Source organism: Alosa pseudoharengus, unplaced genomic scaffold, assembly GCF_046254945.1.
Source record: "Alosa pseudoharengus isolate Yale_2024_CS ecotype anadromous, Long Island Sound unplaced genomic scaffold, YU_APseudo_1.1 YU_APseudo_1.1_scf_2, whole genome shotgun sequence".
NCBI lineage: Eukaryota > Metazoa > Chordata > Actinopteri > Clupeiformes > Clupeidae > Alosa > Alosa pseudoharengus.
The window spans coordinates 24,014,867-24,028,490 of record NW_027468663.1 but is presented as its reverse complement, the minus strand read 5'-3'; the positions used below and the strand labels follow the sequence as shown (position 1 = coordinate 24,028,490).

At 43.5% G+C, this 13,624-nt stretch overlaps 1 protein-coding gene across 2 annotated transcripts; it reads left to right on the top strand.

The window, feature by feature from the left end:
- The first annotated feature begins 926 nt into the window (after positions 1 to 926).
- Positions 927 to 12,566, top strand: cpz (carboxypeptidase Z). Of its 2 annotated transcripts, none has more exons than XM_076294247.1 (11): positions 927 to 1,190; positions 1,803 to 1,832; positions 4,641 to 5,015; positions 6,118 to 6,330; positions 6,569 to 6,765; positions 9,381 to 9,542; positions 9,838 to 9,996; positions 10,340 to 10,475; positions 10,684 to 10,823; positions 11,197 to 11,296; positions 11,582 to 12,566. In XM_076294247.1, the coding sequence occupies exons 1-11, from the start codon at positions 1,106 to 1,108 to the stop codon at positions 11,926 to 11,928; spliced, it is 1,944 nt and encodes a 647-aa protein (XP_076150362.1). In that variant the 5' UTR covers positions 927 to 1,105; the 3' UTR covers positions 11,929 to 12,566. The 2 variants fall into 2 exon arrangements, with proteins under 2 accessions (XP_076150362.1, XP_076150361.1); XM_076294246.1 differs by having other exon boundaries at positions 930 to 1,190; positions 6,569 to 6,801.
- The last annotated feature ends 1,058 nt before the right edge of the window (positions 12,567 to 13,624 follow it).

The following is a 13,624-nucleotide window of genomic DNA, read 5'->3' as shown; positions in this document are numbered from 1 at the left end:
TACACATCAAGGCGTGTGTGTCATGGATGGATCTCAGTTGGAAGTATATGCTATTTGGTTCTGTTTGAAAAAGTGTTGGTTTGTTGAATAGTAGCCTAAAAGTACTTCAAGAGGACTATGCCAATGCCAATTTAGAGCTAAGCTGTACGGTGGCAGCAGGGGACCATTTGTGGTCTAATTCTTGTTGTTGTGCTGTAACACTGTAGTCCATCACTGTGTTTTGTTGTTCACAAGTTTAGGGAAAATTCCAACCCCCTGACTGCTAAACTCTCAAGAGTGTGCCAGGAGTCAAGATACTGGAGATTTGCTGTCTGGAATGGCCAGATTTTATCAGTGCAGCCAGTAGCAATGGTCTCAGTAAATGATCACACTACAAATGGACCTTGTACAAATGCCATTTTAATGAAAGCCCAAAATGCCAATCCGAGCATTTGCAAATCACACCATTTGTTATTTATCATTTTATTCTGAGCATTTATTGTTGATTATTACTTAATAGTTATTGTTTTTTTTTATAGTTTTTTTTTAAATCTAAGTTGCTTCGGACAAGCACGTTTATCAACTCCCATGCAGGCAGTATGAGCTATACTTTTTTGCATCAGTGGTTAATTTCCAACTGAAAGGTCCAAATAACATATTAATAAATATTGTTCACAATAACAATTGTGTGATATTTGACAATCTGAGAAAAGGTGATCTGCAGGTTTAGGCTATGTCAGAATGATTTGCCAGGGGTATTCATCTGGAATCCCATCTTTGGAAACTTAGAATAACGCCAAGAAAATGGGCGTGTGTTCCAGAGTTTTTTTTTTCCTATTTGAAAAGTTTTTTTTCATCAAACACTGTTGTACTTTAGATTCCTCCTATGGTATGTTAACTTAACAGTAACTATAGGTTAGATAACCATTGCTTGCTATTGGAAAGAAACACCTACCAGTAATTTGGACGATGTCCACGCCTCCTGGTTAGCCAGCAGGGTGCTGTAATTTGATCGTTTTGGCAGTTTCGGAGAATATTCTTGCAATACAGAGTTTCGACGGGAGGTCATACACTTCAAGAGCAGGCTACTGTGCAGGCTGCCACATCACAACGCACAGAGCGCACAATGCCTTCCGTGGTCGTCCTTCTCAGTGTTTTGGCGACATGCTTTGCTGCGCCACGGATATGTGAACCTGGAGACGAGGCTTTAGGTGATGTTGACCATGATTTTACACAAACAATTAATTACTTAGGACATCTAATCATGTCTCATTCATGGTGCAGCTCTCTTGTAAACTTACTGTGTGTAATAGCATCATCTATTACCAGTCCGGTCATGTTTCTGGTTTTGTTATTCTTAGCCTACTAATGGGTTTAACATGTAGAACTATTTACGCTGTTTGTTGCGATGATGTTTTTTTAACGTGTCATAACAACAAGAGTGTTATGATAAAGCAACTACCGTTAGTTCCTCTTCTCATTTCATTAGGCCAATTTAAGACATGGCGTTTAGAGACTTTGAGCTATAGGCCTAATAGCAGTGCTTCTCACTAGCGTGGTGTCGTTTTGTCTCATGTTATGAGTTAAGGGGACGATCTGGAGACCAAAAACAATACTTTGCAGACTAATTATATGCTCTGTGTTGTACTGGGAATCACAGTGAGGAGTCTATATTTATTTCAGCATCCCAAGAAAGTAAAGTTGGTGAGCATTTTAATAACGCTCTCTGCTACCATCTAGCGTTCAACAAGATGACAGACTTATCAGTCATCACCCGGTGCACCAGCGAATGACTATTTCGTATGATGTATTTTTTTTTTCAGGAAGATGCCGAGCTCCAGACGAAGAAAAAGGTAAGTAATCCTTCAGGCCTTCAGACGCTCTACAGTACAAATTATCCTTATGGACTTACTGGGAAGTACTGCAAACTTGTCTCAGCATGAAAATAGCTGCCAATTTTATGCTTCAAAAATAACTACAAATGTTGTGCTTTTAGTGACTGGGGGATGTGTTGCCATCTGTTGTCTGTGACTCAGTGGTCTTGCGAAGTAAAGGCCTTGGGGTCATGGCCTGATCTTTTCAGGCAGGGGAAGAACAAAAAAACAGTCACAAATACCAACAGACATCACATGACATGACACGTTTCTTTGAGAAGGGGGGTGGGGGGTGGGGGGGTGACAGAGAGAGCGGTGTCTTAGAAAGAGAGAAGGATGAAGAAAGTGAGAGAAAAGGAAAGGTAGTGAAGGAAGAGGGAGTCTTGGAGCAGGCAAGACTGTCTCTAAATTATACTGCTGCCTAAGGCCTCTTAAAACAGCCATGTTCTTGCTTGAAAATCATCAGCCACCTGTATATTTTTGGTGTGATCAGCAGAGCCAGGAACACATATCTGTAGATAACCCATACTAACCCTCCTTAATCATCTCCTACCACATTTCACATTCAACACAGAAAAATAAATTGATTATTTATGTCATGCACTGATGTGTTACTCATGGCACCATAGAGTCACATACAAGAAGGTATGCTTTTGATTTTTTGTACATTTTTGCACATTCTAACATAAGGAAGCAGCATGGGAGACTTTTCTGCCTTAATTTTTAACTCTTTTTCCGAGCCTGCAGTATAGCCACAGTACAGCTGTTATAAGAGGGTCTGGTAACACTTTGTTATGATGCACTTCCTGCGACAGTCATTGATCTCCGAAAGACTTAAAATTAAGGCAGAAAAACAACGTTTCCCATGCTGCTTCCTTATGTTGGAATGTGCAAACATGTACAAAAAATCAAAAGGATACCTTCTTGCATGTGATTTCTGCAACAGTGGTACTGAAAACGTGTTGATAGCTTACTTGATGTTTTGCTGTAGTGTAAACCAATGTCACACATAGTAACACTCCTCCAAGCTGACTCTGGCAGATCAAGTGAATAGTCAGGTGCAATCGATTATTTAATACATAACTGTGAATTACAAATAATAATAAAAAGGTTCTACCTAATGAGACTATTTTGTCCATAGACTCTAAAAGAAAACAAGTTTTTCCAGCTGTATTCTCCATAAACAGTAAAGTAAATTATGTGCCTACATCCGGAATATCACTTGCTGGACTCACGTCCTGGACTCGTCCTGGACTCGTCTGATGGTCTCTAAATGACTTAACCCCTACCATTTGTTTCTGAAAGACTTAACTCCCTTTCCTCCCGCCCTCACACATTATCTACTGGAGGACGTCCTCTACTGCATACTTGGCCACCACTACATTGGGCCTATGCGTAGGCTACGGAGCATAAGAATAGGCTATGTAACATGCAATGTCACGGCAATGTAGGCTAACAACGCAGCCTGGATTACTGCCACTCGTGAAAGTCCTAAAACTTCTACCCTCTCAAACATCCAGATTTGGCATTGGTCTGCCGTCAGATTTCATTTTAAGTCATTGTTAAAGAAGCAGTTTACTAAAATCCTTTTGTAGGCCTACTAACAATTTCAAATCTCTACTGTCCACAATGGCACTTGCTAGCATGATCTAATCTCAACAAAACTCAAAATTGCACCTAAATAAATGACTGATAGACAGGAAGGGATAGACAGGAGGATGGCTTCCTTTCTATGGTGCTGACGAATCACAGTTTGAAAGTGATTGTAACTATACCTAATTTGATTGGTTGATCATCTTTTTATTTACACGTTCCTTTAGCAATAAGGGCTGTTTCCCAAAGTCGAGGAAGCATACTCAATGGTCGCCTTTTTAAGGTCGCCACGTCATCGAACTCCGCCGAGCACTGTTCCAACGTCAAGAATGCTCCGAAAGTCGTGACCTTAGTTCTGAGAATTTTCAAGGATGCATCTGTAGATCCTCAGGTGAACAAAAATACCCATAATCCTCAGCGTTGACATGCATCGGAGCAACACCCCTACTGAAACATAAGTGTGCAGTTAAAAACGGAAGCGCTCAGATGGACCGCAGTGACGTGCACGTTCACACCAGCTGGTCTGATCCAAAGTAGAGTCTGAGAACACAAGAGAGGCCTCTACCCTCATTTTTGTAGAACCTGACTCGCAAGGAAGCATTCTATCAAGGAAGCATGGTCGACTTTGGGAAATAGCCAAGGATTCCAACTGGGTGCCACTTGGATATGATGGGAGTGTACTGTGTTTCACCACATTCACTACATACAATTTATGGGGCGCAGATTCATTCATTGCAAAATAATAAATGAAAGCGGGAGATGACAACACGGCAAGATTGAACAAAGCCGTAATTCGATGAAATAAAATGTTTCATTTACGATAACAGCGATTGTCAGGTGAGATAGGGGAAGTCTGGCTTCCCTTGGCTTCTGGGAGAAAACGCTACTGCTGAAGATTAGTTGTTTTGTAATGTCATGAAAATAAGCAGAATATTGAGCGCGATTATTTCAATTTGGACATGGTTGTGTGTGTGTGTGTGTGTGTGTGTGTGTGTGTGTGTGTGCGTGAATGTGTGTGTGTGTGTGAGTGAGTGTCTTTGTGTGTACGTGTGTGTGTCCTTACTCTTGATACATTTATTTTGAGCTATAACATGACATTTTCCCCATCCCTGCCTTTGTGTGTGTGTGTTTGTGTGTGTGTGTGTGTTTGTGTGTGTGTGTGTGTGTTTGTGCTGTATGTCTGGTTGTCGTCAGTCACCTGCACAGACATGTCTTTGGCCTACTGTCAGGACATGCCCTACAGCCACATCACCTTCCCCAACATCCTGGGCCACCGGAGCCGCGTGGATGCCGAGCAAGGTGCCGAGTACCTGCTGCTGAGCGTGCTGCACGGCCTGCTCAACGGCGAGTGCTCCGAGGAGCTGCGGCTACTAGGCTGCTCCGTGCTGGCCCCACAGTGCCGCTCCGGGCGCGCGCTCAAACCCTGCCGCAGCTCCTGCGAGGCTGTGCGTCGTGGCTGCTCCCACGCCTTCGAGGGCATCGACATGGCCTGGCCATACTTCCTGGACTGTGACCGCTTCTTCGTCAGTGGCCAGGAGGGCTGCTACGACCCGCTGTCCGAGTTTAAAGGTAGGAGAAAGAGCGAGAGAGAGATGTTACATCGTGGTATGTGGTATGTGCTACGCTGGCCACTGGGGTCAGCGCAAAGTAGTAGTCACCACCACGTGACGACAGCGACGCTTGGCAAACCTTTCTTGCGCCGCACAAGCCATTGAAAATAAAGGGTGCTGTTGTCACGTTGTATGTGAAGGCCGCATGAGGCTTCAAGACCAGTGACTTCTTTTACATTGTCATTTCAGCAGTCCTTTGCAGTCAACCTTGGTATCCAGTGTCAGCTGGCTGCAATTTGTTTGTCTGTAATGAATAGAGAGGTTGTTGATGTTGTTGATTTCAGCCGTTGTTTAAGCCAGGGCTATTCAACTTCATTACCAAATGGGCCAGACAGGAAAACCACTGGGTCTTCGTGGTCCACCCAAAATATGGTGTTGCTAAAATTATTCCTATTGTGGCTATAAGAGATATACGTTCATGAGTATCCAGCTCCATTTAATTTCAGTTCAGTAAAATATATTCACAATCATGGATGTGGTGGACATTCAGATGCATTAGGCTCTCAAAACAATTCCAAACAGACATACGGTGTTTATAGAGCAGGTCCATATAGATTTGTCAAATAAACCAGTAAAACAATATCAGGGGATACTGGGGAACATACAGGGGAACATTCACACCCAACTTCTGTCATAGCTCATATTTTAAAAAGAAATTAAACAAACAATAAGCAGCATTTTAATGCCTCAATCAAGTGATAGGCTATCAGTAGCATCCTATGTCTGTCATATTTCATATTTGTACAATAAACCAGTGAAACATGCATACTGCTGCCAACGCGGGAATTCCTGTGTAGGTTATGTTATCTGACAGCCCAGTGTGAGAGGCGCAAGCGACCTTGTGTACTTTTGCAGCCAATCACTGCTTTAGTTTTTATTTTATTGCTTTTATCGTAGTCACGGAAGCCAGATTTGAAGGCATTGCGAGTATTGCATTGAATAGCACTGGGTTAAGCCTTGACCGTGTTTATCATGTACTAGGTAGTGGTAGTAGGTTGGAGTAACATGGAGTGGGCATATTGACCCCATTCCTCACTGTTATCCTTATTCTGCATTCTCAGCAAGGCAAGAGTTTGCCTTTGCCAACTTTACTGATGAGCCTTCCACCATCATCCAGTTTACCTATCACACCAACGCCCAGATGTGGAACACCCTGAAGAAGACTGCCGCTAAATGTTCCCACATCTCCCGCACGTACAGCATTGGGCGCAGTGTTGAGGGCAAAGACCTGCTGGTCATTGAGTTCTCCAGTAATCCAGGACAACATGAGCTATGTAAGTTCAGCCAAAGCGGTTGCTGTGGGACTGTGTGTATGATTGGTTTTGATAGATAGCGCTTTGGTGACCTGAAGCTTCATCACACTGTTAGAATGACTGAAATCCATCTCAATCAAGTACTACAACAAACTTGAACCAAACATATTCCACAGTAAAGTAAGTAAACTGAATATAAATAGTACACATGCAAAAAACACAGAGAGAAAATGTTACTGCTGCCTTTTGTGCCCTCTAGTGGTGCCAGAGATGAAGTATGTGGGTAACATGCATGGCAACGAGGTCCTGGGGCGGCAGCTTCTCATCTACCTGTCGGAGTACCTGTGCTCGGAGTACCTGCTCGGGAATGAGCGCATCCAGACGCTCATCAACACCACCCGCATCCACATCCTCCCCTCCATGAACCCTGACGGCTATGAATTGGCCGCAGCTGAGGTAGCCGATCGCAACGACCCTGAATTCAACCAGGAAGTAAATATCCGTCCCCAAATCCGCGGCTCGAGCCGATCCAGCCGATCGCCACGCGCCCCACGCCAGGCCACGCCGTGCCGTAACATGCGTCCGTCTGCAGACCCGGCCGTGGTGCTTCATCCTCCTACCACCAGAGTGTGTCTGTGGCTTAGGGAGGAGAGTTAATGTGACAGATGTCACAGAAATCATGGTCACACCATTCAGAAAAGCCTGTGTTAGATAACTTATCATGAGTTAAAAAAAACAAGGAGCATGTATGACAGACTGGACAATTTTAGTCTAAAACTTGCCCTTGATTGTACAACAGGTTCCTGTTGACTTTCAACTGTAAGCTACTGAAAACCATTTAATGGTTCCACCCCACAGAAGTGCTCATCCAATTTTAGTTCATTCCACTTCTTTTACATCAGGAAATATATGGAATTACTGCATCTCAAGAGGATACTTAGAGTAGGCAAAGGACAGCTGGTTGTAGGAATGCTCATGTCCTTTTAGTTCCCACTAATGATACTTTACTCTCTACTTTCTTTTTCAAACTAGAACTAAGTGTTCCCAGCAGGCTAATGGACACAACAGTGCAGCTAAAAGATCTCATCTTTCCATCGTAAAGTCAGTGACGCCGTAAGATGTGTGGAGTTTGTCAAGACTGTTATCAACATTGTTTTGACAAATGAGATGATCACATCACATATGGAGTCCAGTTCCTATCTACTTATCCTGTCCTCCTTTGGCTGTGTCAGTTGTGTCTGTGAACCTCATATTATTCACCCTGTAGATTAACATAGTCAACCAAGCTAATTCAACTTCACTTCTGCAACTTCTTATGATTCCTCCTTTAGATTAAAGGAAAATTCCGGCATTTAGCACTTTGAGTCCCTTTTCTGGTTTGTTTTGGATGAACTAGAGTGGTGGACACCGAAACTTTGATGATTGGTCCTGTCTCAACTTTTCTGACTTATTTTGAATCGCCTTTACTGCTTCAGAGTGGCTGCCTACAGGCATGCTCAAACATGTCCTTAAAACAACCCTTAACGTTCGTTTTCAAAACTGTGCAACTCACCGAGTGGTTAGTGGTGTTCGTTGATTATTAAAATCAAATATATCGGCGCAATGTATGATTTCCAGCCGTCTTATTTGCTATTGTGGAACTTTTTTTTCAGACACCTCACAACCACGTATAAACTTGCGCTCAATATTTGAGCCTGAAGCATAGACGGTGGCGCAGTAATATCAACGTGCAATGACTCTTCCAACAGAAATCAATGGGATTTTACAAAATGGCAAATAAAACACGACAGAAACTGTATTTCGCTATGCTACTTGTTTTGGAACATCAACGAACACCACTATCCACTCGGTGAGTTGCACAGTTTTGAAAACGAACGTTAAGGGTTGTTTTAAGGACATGTTTGTGCATTCGTCAAAATGTTGGTGTCCACCACTCTAGTTCATCCAAAACAAACCAGAAAAGGGATTCAAAGTGCTAAATACCAGAATTTTCCTTTAACATATTCAACAAAGCTAATTCAACTTCCCTTCCCTTCTCTTGAAAGGGTCAGCACGGGCTACAACAAGAAATATTAAACTGAAACGTCCAGACACTGCCCTGTACCAGAATGCTGAATACTGTCACTAAGCCTGTTAATGCCAATTTTGTCACACTGTAAAGGTGTGCATTCAGAACCCAGCTTAACACCATCCATATTCCAGGGTGCACCACAACAACATATTCTGCTTGTTCAGGCTCGATTGGTGTATGGCCAGTCTTGTCTGTGTGTATAGGTAATTGCAAAGTAAGCTGAAAAAATGAGTATCACCTGAGGGAGATATCACAGAGGAATTATAGTGCCATGAGTAAGTATAAACTAGATCTTAGGCTGAAATCTGAATGCATAGCTTAACAGGTCTAGACTGAGAGCTGAAGTGATAGCATTCAGTTTTGTTATGGGGCAGTTCAAATACAGTTTGTGCTTGAGTACTTTGAACAACATAATGGATTATTGGCAAGAATAGGAAAATCACTCATTCACGTATAGGCCTATCACTGTGCATTCAACATTTTGCTGATCATTAAAATTGGGAGAAAACAAAACAGCTATACAAAAGAGCTGTAACTACTACACAACTACACAATGCTGTCAAGTCAGTGATCTATTACAGATCTAAACCAGTCTTTTTTGGTCATCCCGTAATTGCTATCCCGTGAACCGTGTTGGTCCATTATGAAATTGTAATTTCTTTCTCTTTATAAATATCATACTTTGTACTTTCAACAGGCAGCTAAAGCCAAACCCTTTAAACAATTCTAACTTTAATTACTTCACTCTCCGTACCTTTAACTGCCAATTATACTGTGTTTTCTGTGTTCTGTTTAGACTGAACTGCACTGTACTTTGTGACTTTGAAACACGCCCTGACTAAAATATGCCATTTGTTTTCCAGTGGCTGATCTGGAGTCAGTACTCACAACAAGAACAAAAATACACAATAAAAGAGAGCTCTGTCTGCTTGTTTCTCTATAATGAATTAATTAAGGTTTCCCTCTTCTGACTGCTGCTGTGTGTGGGAAATATCTACAGGGCCACATCTTTAACGGATGGACCAGTGGCCGTCGCAACGCTCAGAACATCGACCTGAACCGCAACTTCCCTGCCCTCACCCACATTGCGTATAGCCGCCGCCGCTTCAGGCGCTTTAGGGTGGACCACATCCCCATCCCCGACTCCTACTGGTTTGGCAAGGTACCGATGCACCGTCATGCCCAGCGTTCCTGTGGGCCCTCATGACACTGAAACTAGCATGGCTTCTCCATCAAGTGCTTTATCAAACTGGGGTTTCAGGAATCTGCATCAATATAGCAGACTGATTGTTTATCTTATGGTTTGTTCTTAGGATCATGCTTTTCATGGTAGTATGCCTTCAAATGAATGAAATTCTTCCATATTAATAGCTTATTAACTGACCCTTGCTCCTCATACGGTTCTAATAGCACAGTACTGCCCGGTCCGTGTGTCTCACCCCTGTGTTCCCCTGCAGGTGGCTCCAGAGACCTACGCGGTGATGAAATGGATCCGTTCTATTCCTTTCGTCCTCTCGGCCAGCTTGCACGGTGGGGAGCTGGTGGTGTCCTACCCCTTTGACTTCTCCAGACACCCCCAGGAGGAGAAGCTGCACTCCCCCACGCCCGACGAACAGGTCAGAGGTCACGGTTCAGGGTTCACGTTCCTTATGAGTTCCTTGGGGCGGTGGTAGCGTGGGGGTGTAGTGGCTAAGAGCTGGGCTGCCGTTGCTCTGGGGAGAATGGCTCTTATATATAAATGTAAATATAATAGACATGTGTAAGTCGCTTTGGATAAAAGCGTCTGCTAAATGAATAAATGTGTAAATGTGAGTTCAGTTGATTGGCTTGCTGGGGCAGGAAGGGGTTGTCCGACATCAATATTGTTGTATACCTCTAAAGCCACATAATCACATTATATACTATAATATACAATATGTATAATAACAATATAATTGAAATATTTTTTTTTGATAACAGGTGTTCAAGCAGTTGGCCAGGATTTATGCTGATGCCCATGCTGAGATGGCCAACAACAATACGAACAGATGTGGCGCATCGTTTATCAATAGAAGGGGCATCATTAACGGGGCCCAGTGGTATAGCTTCGCAGGAGGTATTTTCCTCCCACAGAAATTCACATTTACTGTACAGTATTGTACTTAGACCTGAACACCTAGTTAATTGCCTTTACTCCATGTCAGAGGGATCCCTTTGCATTGCACAGTATGGAGTTGAACATTTCATTATAGCTAGTAGCCTGTAGCCTGAAAATGGCTGTCCAATTTAATGTCCTACTGTCCAAATGCCTCATTCATTTGCAGGTATGGCTGACTTTAACTACCTGCACAGTAACTGTTTCGAGGTCACCGTGGAGCTGGGCTGTGACAAGTTTCCGTCAGAGGCGGAGCTCTACCCGGAGTGGAGACGGAATAAAGAGTCCCTCCTCAGCTTCATGGAAGCCGTAGGTCCAGTTTCCCATAATGCTCTACTGATTTTGATCCAGAGTTTATCCACTGTGGCCTTTCATCTAGTCATGTTATCATCACTTGCATTCCATTAGGTTCTTTGTCGTGTGTTTCAGTACTACTGTGATCATTGCATAAGTGGTACTGTGACACAATACCTAATATACAATGTTGGTTAACAATGTGGAATGGTTAACAAAGCTAGCATTAGCAGCATAAATGAACACCAAGTTCCATGCTAACTTATCAACAAATATTGTGGTCTTGTATTTAAGAGTATGTAGAATTGAGCACTGAATGGTGTGAATTGGCCACTGTTGCATTATTCTTGTAGGGATCTGAGGCTTCTTTCATGTTGACTTGTTCCAGGTCCACAGAGGAATCAAGGGTGTAGTGAGAGATGAGCATGGCAATGGAATTAAAGGTGCAATCATATCAGTGAAGGGAATACGCCACGACATCACAACAGGTGAGCCATCACAAAGCCATAAGGGTCCTCGGCTTCCTGTCAAAACAGCTCTGCTTCAAAACATGTATGTTCCTCTACAGGGGAAGTCATGCTTCCTGGAAATGGAAGCATTCAACTTAAATTCATGTCAAATATATCTCTTCCCTATTTGCCACTTATGTAACATTTTCATTTAATTCCTGTAGCACTTTTGATTAAACAAATAACCAAATAGTTTAATGTAAATACAAATGTCAATCTCTTACTGAATTACACTGAATTACCCCCACCGCACTCCTGCTACAGCGGAGGACGGGGATTACTGGCGTCTGCTCACTCCTGGCCAGCACGTCCTGACCGTCACGGCATCCGGCTACTCAAAAGCGGTGAAGCGCATCAACCTGCCGCGGATCATGGCCCGGGCCGGCCGCGTGGACTTCGTCCTGAAGAGGGTCCCGTACAAGCCGGAGATGGACGACCTCTACATCCCGGGCATGGAGACGTATGAGCGCTTCGACCCCTACAACCAGTTTGAGAGCTACACGCAGCGTGAGCTGGGAGAGAACGGCGAGGAGAGGCAGGAGAAGCCCTGGTGGTGGGCCTACTTCACCCAGTCGGGGAACGCCGCTCCCACCTGGCTCCTCAGGAACTGAAGGCAGCCCACACAGGCAGCCAGTGAGTGCCCAGGCCACACGCCGCTACCTGAACCCCACCATCGCAGCAAGTCCCCAGGGGTAGAAAAGGAGCACTCTGAGAATGACTGTCCAACGAGAGCTGCGTTTCCAACTTTGGACACTACACAAGTGGATGTGCCCCTGTTTCACTGATCAGGTGGCCCTGTGCTCGCTAAGTACTCGGGAGTAAATATCTTATTTAAGGATAGAAGGGCTAACTGGCAGTAATGTTGTTTGTCCTCTCTCTCTCTTGTCCTCTGTCTCTCTTCCTCTCCCCCACTGGCCAAAGAAAAGCAATTGTGGAAAGCAATTGTTATGTAGTTCAGGGTAGTTCATGGTACTCTAAGAGCAGGATATTTAACACTATCTGTTGCTGCACTATTGAAGGACAACAAGACAGATAAATAGATAAAGAGTGGTAAAAGAGCTAATGACACTTTTTTCCACACGCCAAACTGCATGTTTTCCACTGAAATATTCAAACTTTTGTCATTTCTGGTTATTCTCACTGCTCTTATTGACTCACAGATTATAGCAATATTGCCTTGTGATTATATTGTGAATTTATCAATTTGAGGTTTTGAGCTGTACTCGATTTTTATTAAAAAAATATTAAAACCTGGTGCAAACTGACCCCATTGTTGACCTTAAGCAGCAGGTGGCAGCAGAGTCCAATTCATTAATCCCCCATTTTAGCCAAGGTGGAGTGAGCCATAGGATTTCTGTACAGGAACGTTTTAGGGTTTTATATTCATATACATATATTTTTTAGTTCTCTTTGAAATTTGAAATATGTAGCTGGATATAAGGATAAAAATATTAAATATTTGTGGGTTTTGAAAACTTTTGAAAATCAAAGTCTTATAACTTTATTTAGCTTTCGAGCTTTTTGAGTTTTGATGAGTCACTGACCAGAAATGAAAGATTGGCAAAGCTGCAGTAAAGGAAAAGAGCTCATATTAGGATGAATGGCATTAGTGACAATGGATTTCGGACATCGGCTTATGAAATCCATCTTTGTGGTACTACCGAATCATACTACTTGGAAAAAGTAATTTTCAGAAAACAATCTCTTGAAGGCTGCATTTACACGTTGGGCTCCATTTAAAAACAGACTCCTCTCTTCTTCACTGCCCAATTTTACTTTCAAAAGCTCACACACGTGTTACCATTGCTGAATTTTCCAGCTTGCTTGAAGCTGTCAAGGTCAAGTTTGACCTGACTTTCAAGTCTAACCAAATTCACAGACCTGGTGAAACTCCCAGCACTTATGCGACTGTGTTTCTGCCCCAAGGGTCCACTTTCTCTCCATCACTCTCCCCCCTGCCCCCCGTGGCCACCCCCAGGAGCGGGCCGAGGGGAAGGTGAGAGGACAAACACCGTGAAGGCGTAAATGACCCTTTAGCTGCACGCACGCTAGATGTTGAGGGCTTTGGTGGCGCTGAGTGGTGAATGACCTCGGACATGTGGCCATTTACAGGTGAGATCCGGTCCGTCCACTGATGCCCACTGTAAGCTTTAGCTGTAATTGCTGGTGTCGTGTAGCCCTCTCCAGAGGGCCGGGAAATGCACGCTTTTTGAAAATGGGCGCAGGCATTCCTGTGAAAGACAAGCGGCCATTCTTGGTTCCTCACTTCCCCTGCAGGTTTTGCACTCTGAGGAAGAGCAGCCTTTT

Excerpts from the sequence above, each read along its gene's own strand:
- cpz (XM_076294246.1), top strand. The coding sequence starts at position 1,106 with ATGCCTTCCGTGGTCGTCCTTCTCAGTGTTTTGGCGACATGCTTTGCT. Across the intron at positions 10,476-10,683 it reads GTGGTATAGCTTCGCAGGAG|GTATGGCTGACTTTAACTAC; the intron begins GTATTTTCCTCC and ends ATTCATTTGCAG. Across the intron at positions 10,824-11,196 it reads TCCTCAGCTTCATGGAAGCC|GTCCACAGAGGAATCAAGGG; the intron begins GTAGGTCCAGTT and ends GACTTGTTCCAG.